General features: G+C 37.2%; 1 protein-coding gene across 1 annotated transcript; it reads left to right on the top strand.

The window, feature by feature from the left end:
• Positions 1–544: 544 nt before the first annotated feature.
• LOC106090145 (endoplasmic reticulum metallopeptidase 1) lies at positions 545–9,954 on the top strand. Its single transcript, XM_013256239.2, has 10 exons — positions 545–1,278; positions 3,451–3,535; positions 6,524–6,799; positions 6,863–7,252; positions 8,209–8,389; positions 8,455–8,639; positions 8,701–8,844; positions 8,912–9,117; positions 9,174–9,456; positions 9,514–9,954. Exons 1-10 carry the CDS (start codon positions 593–595, stop codon positions 9,679–9,681), a joined length of 2,604 nt encoding a protein of 867 aa, XP_013111693.2. The 5' UTR covers positions 545–592; the 3' UTR covers positions 9,682–9,954.
• Positions 9,955–14,744: the final 4,790 nt, after the last annotated feature.

The following is a 14,744-nucleotide window of genomic DNA, read 5'->3' on the forward strand; positions in this document are numbered from 1 at the left end:
CCGCGACTGCATTTGCAGCTACTTCGTACGGAGCATTCTACTAGTCGAAACCTGTAGATTCACTCCCTAGCTCTCAGCTGAGCTTCTCATGACAAAGATCAAGACTACGAAGGTCGGAACCCAAAGTTCCTGCCTATGATTGCGTTGAAACACACTTCAGCCGCATAAAATATTTTCGGCGAAAATGGAAAGGAAAGACAAGTTTGCCAGCAACCGACTTTAATTCTAATATACATTTTGAATGCGTCTTTTATTAGGTTTGAGAACTAATGAATCACATATTTAAAAAGTTTCAAGGGTTTGTTGTATTAATGTAATTAATTTCGTGAAGAGCCCAGTTCTTTTGGGAAATGTTATGCCACAGTGCGGCAGTGGAAGTTCATTTTGGCTTATTTTCCCCCAATCGATATGGACGCCTCTAATCGCCTATTTTTACTTTTATTATTGTAACAATCGTGCGAATAGGCTAATTGTTGTAGTTTAAGATAACATCTATCAGTTGGCCTATGCTCCCCTCGCTTCGAAGAGGCAACTCAGTTTCGATTGTGGTGTACTACTGCATGCAAGTAGTATCAAGGTGTAGCCGGTGGCAATGAAGTTACATAGTTTCGATGTTAACCCAGATCCGAAGGGAGATGCGGCCGAATCGAAAAAGATTAACTGGTATTGGGCACCTGTATTCTGTGCCTTTTGGTTCTTGCTCTTCTATGTTACTGTAATACCAAGTTTCTTTTCGTACCCGGAGACCCTACGCATACGCGATGAAAAAGCTCATCCTGATGAATTTATAGGCGAGAGAGCTCAAATGCAACTATTGGGTTTGTCATCCATTGGCGTTAAGCTTACGGGCACTGTGGAGAATGAAGTCCATGCACTTCGGTTTTTGCTAAACGAAATTGAAAAGATTAAATCAGCGTCACGCCAAGATCTGTACGACTTAGAGGTCGATGTACAGCATTCGTCGGGGGATTTTATGCTTTGGGGCATGGCCACTTCCTATCACAATGTCACCAACATTATTGTCAAGTTGTCGCCCAAGAACACGAGTAGTGAGTCGTATTTATTGGTGAATTCCCACTATGATTCAGAAGTGGGCTCTCCCGCTGCTGCAGATGCGGGTGTCATGATTGTTGTTATGTTGGAGGTTTTGCGAGTAATTTCTATTTCGGAAAAGGAATTAAAGAATCCCATTGTCTTTCTGTTGAATGGTGCGGAGGAAAGTAATCTTCTGGCAGCTCACGGATTTATTACGCAACACAAATGGGCACCCAATTGCAAGTAAGTCAAAATTTGAGAAATTAAATTAGAAAAAAATCACGTTAAGCCATAAATAGCATTTGAAGTGAATTGCTTCAAATTCAGTCCAAGTCGAAAAAATTGTGCAGTACATTCGTTTCAAAATTCAAAAATGAATTGTTGTGCATAGTAAAGGGTGATTTTTTTGAGGTTAGGATTTTCATGCATTAGTATTTGACAGATCACGTGGGATTTCAGACATGGTGTCAAAGAGAAAGATGCTCAGTATGCTTTGACATTTCATCATGAATAGACTTACTAACGAGCAACGCTTGCAAATCATTGAATTTTATTACCAAAATCAGTGTTCGGTTCGAAATGTGTTCATTCACCGTTCAGCGATGAATGGCTACGTAAATAAGCAAAATTGCCGCATTTGGAGTGAAGAGCAACCAGGAGCCGTTCAAGAACTGCCCATGCATCCCGAAAAATGCACTGTTTGGTGTGGTTTGTACGCTGGTGGAATCATTGGACCGTATTTTTTCAAAGATGCTGTTGGACGCAACGTTACGGTGAATGAACACATTTCGAACCGAACACTGATTTTGGTAATAAAATTCAATGATTTGCAAGCGTTGCTCGTTTGTAAGTCTATTCATGATGAAATGTCAAAGCATACTGAGCATCTTTCTCTTTGACACCATGTCTGAAATCCCACGTGATCTGTCAAATACTAATGCATGAAAATCCTAACCTCAAAAAAATCACCCTTTAGTTGGCGTGTGGTCAGTTTGTGTTCGCTGGACATTGTTTCAAATGCCTCGTACCGAAAAATCGAATAAAATATTCACAGTCAATCCAAATTGCCGAAACGGATTATATAAGAGTTTTATCCCATATGAACCAATGTGGATCGCGTTCATTCATTACTATGAATTAATTAAATATTAAATAAACGAATAAAATAATATGAGTTTTAATTTGTTATTTAACATAACAGAGCGAAATATTTGTTAAAACACAGCCTTATGTTTGCGAAATCAGTAATCTTGTCTGCTTTCAGTAATACCGAGTAAAAATGAGTCTTTTATAATCACGGTCTGTAAGGCATCTACAATATATCCTCATATATGGACCGATATGATTTTTTTGTATTGTATGTAGTGGATGCCAAGGAGTTGACTTTAGCTAGATCGGCTAGGAGACCGTCTACGCATCAGTAAGTTCAATTAAGTTTATTTGTCAAATTTCCTTTATAGAACTGTCAAATAAACCTTCTTAAAAGGTCTGGTTAACAACGTGGAAATAGGGTCGATAGTCACCGCCACGTCGGACTGTATGCTACGTAGCAGGACTATCAATACGGAATTCGGAGATAGTGTGTTCAGGGATGGCGTGAGAATAATCGCTTATGCGGACGACGTCGTACTGCTGATGCGACCCAAATTTATCTCGAAGATCAGCGAAATTTCAGTCGAAGAAACGAATTGAGGAGATATAAATTACAGCACAGATGGCTCCAATATGGAGTCCGGAAACGAATCAGGGTATACTTCGAGACACTCCTTCAGGCAGAGCTCTGTGTCAAAACGACAGCCGCAAAAGATATTCTGGTAAGGGATTTACGGTCGTCGAAACTCAGGATTTATGTGGACAGTATGGCGGACCTCAAGGCATTGCGTTCGAGGACAGTGAAACCGAAGTGCGTGGCGGAGTGTTTGAAATCTCTGAATAGATTCTGCGCTCACGATTTCGTTTCCCGTATGCGATAATATTAAAATTTCTTCTTATATCAACAATGAATTGTTAAAATACACAAGGAAATCTGAGAATAGAACTATCAGTTTTCTAAATACACATTTTATGGTTTTGAAATTTGTTCAAACTTCACATATTCTTACAGCCGACACGAAAACGGAACGTAAAATTTTGTTTTTACTGAATTCCACTTTCATGTTACGGTCGAACGACGTTCGGTAATCGGTTGCATGTGTTTTCATAAGACAAAACAACACAGCTGACACGTTCTTCTACATTTACGAAAGCATGCATAACCAGGCCTTCAAGCTGGTTATGCGTCACAACGCCACCGATTTGCCAACTATGAGATATGTTTTAACTTTTGGTTGTTCATATTCAAATTGTGTTTTTAGAATCCCTTTTATTATACATTTGCAAGTTAAAATAAAATCTTTTGCCACTTTTTTCTTTAAGGGCGTTAATAAATTTGGACTCAACAGGTTCCGGTGGAAAGGAAGTTCTTTTTCAAACTGGACCCGATCATCCTTGGCTGATCAAGGTAAGTCTACACCAACCAACACCAACCAAAACCATGTGTGTTATGAAGTCCAAGAAAAACAAATCAAATATATTAGAACCCATGAATAGATATTAAGACTCCAAAATACAATCGCCACTGGTTCTGAGCCTTGCGTAGGGTCTCCGGGTACGAGCCGTATAAAAAATAAAACGAACGAACGAAAATGAACCATATATGTACATGGGAGCATTATCTAAAGTTGAACCGATATCTATGAAATTCATCAGGGAGTCATAAGAGAACCTTGAACCTATATATGGGAGCGATTAAAATCTGAATCGATTTCTAAAAAAATCATCAGAGTGTTGGGAGTGATAAAATCACCCCTCGAGTAAAATTTCGTGAGAATCTGTAAACCAATGACTATGTTGTTGCAAACGAACATTGAGAAAGTTGGGCTTAGTTGTAAGTTTGAAAAACAATGAAGGGGGCTAAAGGGTTAAATATTTTTTAAAATTTTTGTTATGTATTTTTTTTTTTGTATTTTTTGATACATATTTCTAAACTTTAAGAAATTCTGCAGAAGAAACTTTTTGGGCGTTTTTATATCCAGTCATATATTAAGTTATAGCGGTTCGAAAATTATTTTGATAAAAAGTACGAACCTTGGCAGTATGGTAACCCTGTATTACACGGACTTAAAGTCATGCTCTTTCTTTTAGTTCTTACATGTACTAAAACATATGTAAATTTCAAAAAAAATTAACCCTTTGCTTTTAAGTGCCTTTTTCCAGATGATTTCTTATATACAAATTGGTTATGTAAGTTATAAAAATCAAAAATGTTTTGTGCGTGTTGTTGTTGTGTTTGAAGCATGTTGCGGCAGCCCCTTGAAGGGTTGGGGGCTTGCGTTAAACACGGATAACGGGCAGATAAGCTGATGCATACGCCTTATCAGCGTGTCGGTTCCGGTCTTAAATAGTTCAGCGGGTAACCCGTCGGCTCCTGCTGCCTTGTTGTTCTTTAGTCGGGTCACTGCTACTTGGACCTCATTCTGACTAGGAGGTAAACATTCTATAGCATCATCATTGATTGGTCCTGCGGTATCCTCTTCGCCGCCAACGTCGGACACTAGCTGATGGGTTCTTTCCATATCCTCAGCATGTTATCGGTGTCAGTTACCAAATTTCCTTTTTTGTCTCTACAGGAGTATGTGCCTGCATAAAAAGCCATCGGATTGATCTTTAATTCTTTGGTAGAATTTCCGGACTTCATTCTGACTCCTGTACATCTCAATTCGCACAATCCCGTCTTTGCATTTCCTTTTTCTTTCCGCGGAATAGACGTTTCTCCTCTCTCCTTTTCTCCCGATACCTCTCCTTCATCTGGCGCGTTGCTACTGATTGCAGGGTTGCTACTAACTACCATGATTTTTGCCGCGGCGAAATCTATCAGTCTCAACCCATTACTGGACGTTATCTCGTGAGGGCTAAACTAAACTATCTTCGCATTAAAACCTCCCAGAACGATTTCAATATCATGGGCGGGACAACGGTCATATTCTCTCTCTAGGCGCACGTAGAAAATATCCTTGGTCTGCTCGTCTTTGTCTTCCGTCGGGGCATGGGCACAAATAATGCTGATGTTGAAGAATTTGGCGTTTGTGCGGATTGTGGCTAGTCTCTCATCCACCGGAGTAAAGCTGGCCAAATTCATGCCTCGTGTTATGGCAGCTATAGTATAGTTCGTCACCGTTTGGTGTTGTAGTGACGCCATTCCCAGTCCATCGCACTTCCTGTAAGGCGGTTATATACTGCACCTTCTCTATAAAGAGTGCGGACATTCCAGGTGCAGATCCGCAAATCATGGTCCTCCTGTCATTTGCGTGGGTCGTCAACGTTGGGGGATCCATTTTTACTATTCCTTTGTTTCTCATAGTTTTCAGGGGCGGGTTACTGGCCCAGCGCCCTAACCGCATGGATTTTGTGGTATTGCACATGTATCCCCCGTTGTGGCGAGCCGCTTGCTCCAAGACGACGCTCGCCTCCAGTCGGCCATTGGTTATTTGAAGGCGCCAATAACTCGCCTTGTCATCTCGAGTATCATTGGCACCCAGTATTTAATTAAGAGCCAGTGCCACCTGACAATTACACTTCTTCCGTGGTACACATAATTCTGTGCATCTGTTGGAAGTTGTAGTGATGGCTTCGAACGCTAGACAGCGGCAACAGCCCTCGCTATTGGTAATGTGGTAATTGTATCATAGAGGCGTTTTCGTAATTAATACGATTCAAATACAACGTACCAACGCACGGCCCTTGAAGCCATCTCACCTAATATGGTTGAAAAGTCTTCTAACCAAAGCCAAAACGCGTCCCATAGTGGTTGGTGTGTTACAATCTCTGGCTTTCCATTTGCAAAGAAAATCTCCGATCATTGAGCTCGTTTTGAAAGAGAAACAAATAAAAATCGTAAAATTTAAAGATCTTCGCCGTAAAGCATAGTACTGTCTTCGATTTTTCACACGAACAACTGTCAAAACGCACTATAAAAAAATGGTGACGAAGATAATGCGAACACATTCCGTACAAGTGGTACTGAGTTCTATGAGAAAAATAGTTGCGACATGTCGCTGCATCAGAATCAATTTCGCACAATTTTAATTGTTGTCTGTTGTCTTTGTTGTGTGTTGTTGTTTGACATTTTTATTTTGTGTCTTTATGTGATAGAAGCGAGACATACATTTGAACTCGGGCGTTGGGGTACGATATGCGGGCATGCTAACCTATGCGCCACGGTGGATACCAATATGTAGTATTCACTTTTTAAAAATTTATCATACGAAAACATCATTTAGTTGAAGGGGAAGCTCATATATAAACTTTTTTTTTTTAAATTCTTCTTTCGTAATAATTTTCGATTTTTGCAATTTTTCATTTATGCATGATTTTCAACTGCAACGTCAAAAACGGCCCCGATGAACCCGTATAAACTTACTGATAGTTTTCTTTTTATACAAAATTCTAGTACTACATAAAATCTGCTCCACATCCTTTTGCCACCACCTTGGCCGAAGAGTTGTTTCAAAATAATTTCGTGCCATCCGATACGGATTTTCGCATCTTTCGCGATCATCGTGGTGTTCCCGGTTTGGACATGGCTCATGCGTTGAACGGTTACATTTATCACACTAAATACGATAATTTCCAGAATTTGGAGAGAGGAACCTATCAGACGACTGGAGACAATGTTTTGGCTCTAACCTGGGCCCTAGCAAACGCCGAGGAACTAACCAATCCAGAGGTAAGTAGGAGTATGATATAGAGTTTGGTTTTGCTATGATGCACTCTGTTAATTGTTTTACAGGAACATGCTGAAGGACATGTGGTCTTCTACGATTTCCTGGGTTGGTTCATGGTGGCATATACGGAGACGACAGGAATAATTATCAACTCAATTGTGTGCTGTTGCGCCATTATCTTCATATTTCTGTCGGTATTCCTAATGTCTGGAACGGATGAAAAAGATGAAGCCAAACCGGTTTACATGCAATTCTTTCTTATTTTCGGCTTCCAATTACTCACAGTGGCAGTGGCTGTGGGCTTGACGATATTGATAGCTATCATTGTCGAAGCTCTGAGCATGACGCAATCTTGGTACACCCAGACATGGATGATATTCGGTCTCTATTATTGTCCAATGTTTTTTGTTTTGGCTTTAGGGCCAGGATTATACATACATTGGAGGAAAAATAAGGTAATTATTTATGAAAATGGCGTGGCAAGTGAGAACGTATTATGATTGTCCGGCCATAACCTTGGATTAGTGGACAAGTTTGACGACATATGAACATTAAGGGCCACCTCAGAGTTAGACTACTGTTGCAAGCGTCAAGAAGTCGTTTGGCGGGACCAGTTTAAATGCGGCTATATCTATTCCTGGATCCTAGACGGTGCACGAGTATTTCACATATCAACTTTATTAGAAATAGTTTTAAAATCTAGGCTTCTAGAAGGTCAAGGGATCAAATCGGACCTATCTTGACCGCATGTAGAGTGGGTGGTTGTTGTTGTTGTTGTAGCAGTGTGTTATACACTGAGGCGGCAGCCCTTGCCGATGAAGAACTCCATCGGGTCAATCCGGTACGTACAACCGGCTGCCATGGGATTGTGGCGTGGGTGGTGGAAGCCATCAGTGTACTTCAGGTATCAGCGCCAAATTACCGCAAACGTGCGTATTGTGTTTGCTCAATAGAACGAGAATTTTTGAAATTTACGAATGCGAATGCTTTTAAAGCTAACAAATTTATGAAAAAAAATCGACATTAATGTGAGTAAGAAAGTCGTATAACATGCATTAAATACAATATGATATTAATTTTTTTTATTAATACAATGAGATTACAATAAAACTACTCTGTGTCGAGAAATAATTTTTAAAATAAAACTAAAACAAGAAAAAAATTTCATTCGATACGGAAGCCTACTCGATCATGTATTCTGTAATTCGGCCTCAGGTTTCAAAAAGATCAATTCAGGGATTGTTATAAGCCCCATGCTATAGTGTAGGCTGTAAAATGCGAAAGGCAGTTTTTCGAAAGCCTCAATGTTAGATGGTAGTTTTAGTATTTTAAGGTCCCCCATTTTGGACGGATGACTCACATGTAATGAAATGAATACATATTTACAAATTTTGTATTTTTATGATTTCAGAATACAATGGGACTGAATAATACCATCGCCTGCTTCATGCATGCTCACTGTCTTCTGCTTGCCGTTATTTGCCTAACAATGACTGGACTTGGGATACGTTCATCCTTTTGTGTTATGATAGCAGTCTTTTTCTATACGGTTTCCGTAATTCTGAATATGGCTGTTGACAAATTCGCAAAAAGTTTGTTTGCATAACGATGAGGATGTGGGGCACATAACATTTAACATGATTCTTGTCTATTGCAGAGGATTATTATTTTGTCATCCATTCGCTGTGCCAAGTGATGCCATTTTGGTTTTATACCTATTTGTCCTTTTTGTTCTTGACCTTCTTCATACCAATGCAAGGCCGTGATGGTCCCACTAGCAGACCTGAGCTGCTACTCTCAATATTTTCGATTTTATGCATTCTACACTTTGGCGGTTTCATTGTGAGTTGTTGTTGTTGTGTGTGGCTGGGGTATCGTGTCTTACTTTTTTTACCCATTCCAGTTACCGCTTTTGAACAAATTTCGCAAATCGAAGACAATTTCTTCTATATTCGCAGTTATATGTGTGGTGTTCATTATAATTGCGGCCACACCTGCTGGCTTTCCATACACCAAGGATGTGACTCCCCAAAGATATTACGTCTTGGTAATGCTTCTTGAATCTTGCCCCCTCCCCCCCCTTCACATCAATAACGAAGATATTTTTCTTTCAGCACACAGAACGCATAATTCGCGACTATGCGGGATTGGTGGTTAAAAATGACACTGGCTTTTATATTCAGCCGGTAGACACTAGGCCTTATAGTTTAGATGACACTACATTGAAAGACGCCTTGCCGCAGTCTTGGACAGATGAGCAATGCGCCTCAGAAACATTTTGTGGGTTACCTTTGTACAACACGCGATGGATGGATTGGAAGTAAGTGTATATGAAATGTAAGGTTCATATTTTGTTCAACAAATTGTCTATTACAGAAACTCAATGAAATGGGTACCAGCTTCCCGGCCGAACTTTGTAATTGCCACAGATTTAAAATTAACCTCCAAGACCTATATCAATGATACTCATGTAAACTATTCATTCAGCCTGAGGTCTGCAGACAGAGCGGTCATATACATCGATCCACATAATAAAAATAAAATTGTCGACTGGTCCTTTAATAGGGTCATGTTGGACGAAGGCGATAAGCCGCCTTATTTTGCTTACCATGTCTACTCCATGGACGATACGCCATTCCAATTTTGGATACAAGTGGAGGTAAGACACCTAAATCACAATAAGAAATGTTTGTAAGCTTTTATTTCTCTTTTCCAGAGAGAATCTGCTACTCAAGAAGGACCCTCTTTCCGTTTGGGTGTGGGGGCCCACTTCCTATATCACTCCCATACGTACACACAGGAATATAAAAACTTTTTATCGTCATTTCCGGATTGGGTGTATCCAACGAAATGGGTTGCATCCTTTGAAAGTTGGCATTTCTGATGAGTAACCTCTAGTCGAAGCCTAAATGCAAGTTCAAATCGTATCTTTCTTTTCGAACAAACCATGGATGGGTGGGCGATAAATATACCAACATACAGTGTGCTAGAGAGAACATTTTGTTCTTAATTGCCAGCAGAATAAACTTGGATATAGGCTCCAATGAATTGTATCTCATTACTTAAATTGCTTCTCATAACATTCAGCATAAAGTGATGTTTGATACGATTTTGTCTTTTAATTTTGAAATAAACATATATGTATTTATATCATTCATTCCTCACCAACTTTTCTTTTTGAAACCCTACACAGAAAAAATAAAAACCGGTTTCAATCACAAAATTAATGAATCCAATTAATTATTTAATTGAAAATGCTTCAATCACGAAAATGATTAAATCAATCACAGTTTTTAAGGTGGTTGAAAAAATTAAAAAGATGATTAAACATTTTTGAAATTTCTAATTATTGTTTTAATTGATCCAATTATTAAAATTTTTGAAATTTTTTTGCGCCGTATATAGTGCGTTTTTCGGAAAAAGTTTAATAAAAAATTTGCATATTTTTAATTAAATTTTAAGTTGATCCAATTAAAAAACTAGTTGGATATTTCGAAAAGTGTAATCATTTTTTATTGTATCTTTTAATTGATAGAATAAAACAATGATTGAACTTTGGATCAACTTAAAATTTAATTGAAAATATGCAAATTTTTTATTAAACTTTTTCCGAAAAACGCACTATATACGGCGCACCCTCGATTTTGATTAAAACAATGATTGAATCAATAAATTTTTAAATTGAAAATGACAATTTTAATTACGATCGCAATTGAAAAAAGTTCAGATTCAATAAAAAAATTATTGGATCTATTATTTTTTAATTGAAAGTTGCCTAAATAACAATCACGATCGTAATTGAAAAAAATATTGGTCCAAATAATGACTGAACATTTTTATTTTCATTTAAACTTTTACTTGAAAACATTTCGTAATATTTTTTTTATTTGTACAGTTTACGTTTCAAACATATGTAAATGTCATGTCAAAAAATTAATTTATTCAATAATTTTTTTAATTGATTCTGAACTATTTTTTCAATTAAGATCGTGATTGAAATTTTCAATTAAAAAATTAATTGATGCAATCATTTTTTAATTGAATCGGAATTTTTTTCATACCCAACAGCACTGTTATGATTGTCCGTTTTTGAAAAATTCTGGCCGCTCAAAATTTTGTAAATACTTTCTATGTATATATAAAAAATAAACCTCCTCCATAAACAGTCTTCCGTCTACCTTTTTAAATTTCTAGACGCAATAAACTTATTTATGAAGAAAATATGCATATTGATGGCATGACGACTTCTTTAGGATCGATCTAACTATAACATATTCTAGATAAATGTTTTTCTATTCCCATATGCATGTAATTCTTAAAGTTGCTGGTTCGCTTCTCCTTCTTTTATAATTCAGGAAACAATATTTTGCGTTTATTTTCGAAAATATTCCCGGACAGTCAAAAACGGGCAGTCATAACAGTGCTGTTGAGTCTAAAAAAATTGTCGATTCAATTTAAAAGTGATAGAAATAACTTACTGCTTAGACCACTAAGTTTTATCTTTTTGTTGTCACTCGATTTGTTCGCCAATTCATTGAAAACAGCTGATTTTATAGAGTGAAAACAAATGTTTTCATTGAATCTGCGATATAGAAGATAAAACTTTCCCGCACACAGTCTTTCTATTCTATTCGATGCGATTCGATTAAATTCAATTCTATTCTATTTGTGATGAAAATATGCATATTAATGGCAAAACGACTTCTTTACCATCTATCTTATTATAACATATTCCAGATAAATCTTTTTCTGTTGCTGTAACTGCCCCAATGGATGTAATTTATAAAGTTACTGTCTAACCACTCTTTCCTTTATAATTCGGGAAACTGTATTTTGTGTTTAATATTTGGAAATACCCCCGGAAGTGTTTTGTTTCTAAGGAATGATTGTGGACCCAAACACAAACCTTAAATTCATGTTGCAGGAGTTTCAAATATATGTGAACCATGTTGCAAGTTTTTAATTGAAAATATCAATCACGATTATATTCAATTAAAACAATGATTGAAGCAATAAATTTTTAAATTGAAAATGACAACAATTTTAATTACATTTAAACAAGAAAAAAAGGCGTTAAGTTCGGCCGGGCCGAACTTTGGATACCCACCACCTCGGATATATATGTGAACAATCTTTTGTCAAAATCCAGTGAAAAATGCATACCTCATGCCCCATAGCAGCTATATAGACATATCATCCGATTTAGACCAAATGCTTATAAGTACAAGTCATTGTTCAACCGAGAGATCGGTCTATATGGTAGCTATATCCAAATCTGAATCGATCTGAGCCAAATTGAAGACAAACATCGAAAGGCCCAATACAATTCACTGTCCCAAATTTCGGCGACATCGGACAATTAATGCGCTTTTTATGGGCCCAAAACCTTAAATCGAGAGATCGGTCTATATGACAGCTATATCCAAATCTGAACCGATCAGGGCCAAATTGAAGAAAGATGTCGAATGGCCTAAGGCAACTCACTGACCCAAATTTCAACAAAATCGGATAATAAATGCGGCTTTTATGGACCTAAGACATTAAATCTGAGGATCGGTCTATATGGCAGCTATATCCAAATCTGGACCGATCTGGGCCAAATTGACGAAGAATGTCGAAGGGCCTAACATAACTGACTGACCCAAATTTCAGCAAAATCGGATAATAAATGTGGCTTTCATGGGCCTAAGACCCTAAATCGGAGGATCGGTCTATGTGGCAGCTATATCCAAATTAGGACCGATCTAGGCCAAATTGACGAAGGATGTCGAAGGGCCCAACGCAACTCACTGTCCCAAATTTCAGCAAAATCGGATAATAAATATGGCTTTCATGGGCCTAAGACCCTAAATCGGCGTTGCAAATGGAATGACAAAATGAATATACCCCCATCCTTCGATGGTGGGTATAAAAATTATTGAATCTATTAATTTTTTAAGTGAAAGTTGCCTAAATATTAGTCAGGATATTTGTCACCCGATTCATTCACCAATTTTTAAAGGGAAAACAGCTGTTTTCCTTGAATTGGCGAACGCATCGAGTGACGAAAAAAAATGTTAGTGATCGAGGTAGTAGGTTTTTTTCATCATTTTTAAATTGAATTGGAAGCTTTTTAGACCCCGAAGCACTGTTATGACTGTCCGTTTTTAAAAAAGTCTAGCTGCTCAAAATTTTGACAAATACATTTCATATATAGAAGATAAAAAAGACAGTCTTTCCACAACCGTTGTAAATTTCTGGACGCAATTTTAATATATTTTATGATCAAAAGATACATGTTAATGGCATAATGGCTTCTTTAGCATCGATCTAATCATAACATATTCAAGATAAATGTATGTAGTTCTTAAAGTTATTGTAAAAATATATTAATTACTGTTATGTCTATGTCAGCAGCTAGACCTAAACTCGCCTCGCCACTCTTTCTTTTATAATTCGGTAAACAATTTTTCCGCTGCATTTTTGGGAAAACCCCCGGAGGTGTTTATTTCTATGGAGTGATCATGGACCCAAACATAAACCTCAAACTCGTGTTCCAGGAGTTTTATTGGGTTGCCCAAAAAGTAATTGCGGATTTTTCATATAGTCGGCGTTGACAAATTTTTTCACAGATTGTGACTCTGTAATTGCATTCTTTCTTCTGTCAGTTATCAGCTGTTACTTTTAGCTTGCTTTAGAAAAAAAAGTATATTTGATTAAAGTTCATACTAAGTTTAATTAAAAATGCATTTACTTTCTTTTAAAAAATCCGCAATTACTTTTTGGGCAACCCAATACATAAGTGAAGCATATTGCATTTAAATCGAGAATGCGCTTTATACGACGCGCTTTGTGCAAAAATATTAATATAAAGTTTGCATATTTTTAATTGAATCCATTAAAAATGTAATTGGGTATTTCGGAAATTTCAATCATTTTTTTAATTGTATCAATTAAAAAATGAATTAAATATTTCAATAATTTTTTTTAATTGGGTTAATTAAAAAATTAATTGGAAATTTCAAAAATGTTCAACATTTGCAATATGAAACTTTTTTATTTAAATTTTTTGAACCGCCTCTTTAAAAACTGTGATTGGTATTCTCAATTTCGTGATTGAAGCAGTTTCAATTAAAAAATTAATTGAATCAATTAATTTCGTGATTGAAACGAATTTTTATTTTTTTCTGTGTACTGCGGTGCTGGGAGGGTTGGATAATGTTGCACGTTGATTACAAATAAAAGACACACGAACAAACACGGTACAAAAAAGATACGCGGACAGACGGACATGGCTAAACCGAATAAGGAAGAATATATGAGTCGAACTGGACATTGCATCACACCCACAGTACTAGTGCAGGTTACAGTTAATCTTTTAGCCAAATAAATGTTAACTTGGTTTTAATGTTAACTGGATCCCAAAGAATATACTACATGTAACTGTCGTTTCGGATAGGGTTATCGTTAACCCTCCTTTAAAGCGTAAGGACCTCTGTCATGTAGTCTGATTTGCGCATATTGGCAACCATCCGCGAAAGCATGTGAATCAGAACACTGCAGCGAGTAGCAAAATTTTCAGCGACTCGATTTATGTTGATGCTTTTGTTTGGGTGGATGAACGAATGATTGCTTTCGTATTTGCTCGAACCGAACATTCAGTTCGAACCACTTCAATAGTTATCAGACATGAATGTCGAACTCGCTCGTTTCATTCAATAACAAGGTATGATCAAACAAGCTGTCTTGAATTAAATAAACTTTTTGTTGCCATTCGAGTTTGTTCGGCACAATTGATTGTTCTATGCACATTCATCCAACTCGGTGCACGTGGACTTAAAATAAAAACAAACACTTGTTTGATTTTTTTTTGTTTTCTTCGTTTGAAATGGCTGAAAATGTGGAAAGTTGAAACCATACAACGTCTAGCCAACGCAAAGGTCTAACTTTTGTGTGGAGCATTTTGAC

Source organism: Stomoxys calcitrans, chromosome 5, assembly GCF_963082655.1.
Source record: "Stomoxys calcitrans chromosome 5, idStoCalc2.1, whole genome shotgun sequence".
NCBI classification, from domain to species: Eukaryota; Metazoa; Arthropoda; class Insecta; order Diptera; family Muscidae; genus Stomoxys; species Stomoxys calcitrans.

Bases quoted from the DNA above. Each gene is read 5' to 3' on its own strand.
- LOC106090145 (XM_013256239.2), top strand. From the start codon at position 593: ATGAAGTTACATAGTTTCGATGTTAACCCAGATCCGAAGGGAGATGCG. The intron at 1,279-3,450 runs GTAAGTCAAAAT...TTTTTCTTTAAG, and splicing joins AAATGGGCACCCAATTGCAA to GGCGTTAATAAATTTGGACT. The intron at 8,845-8,911 runs GTAATGCTTCTT...TTTTTCTTTCAG, and splicing joins CCCAAAGATATTACGTCTTG to CACACAGAACGCATAATTCG.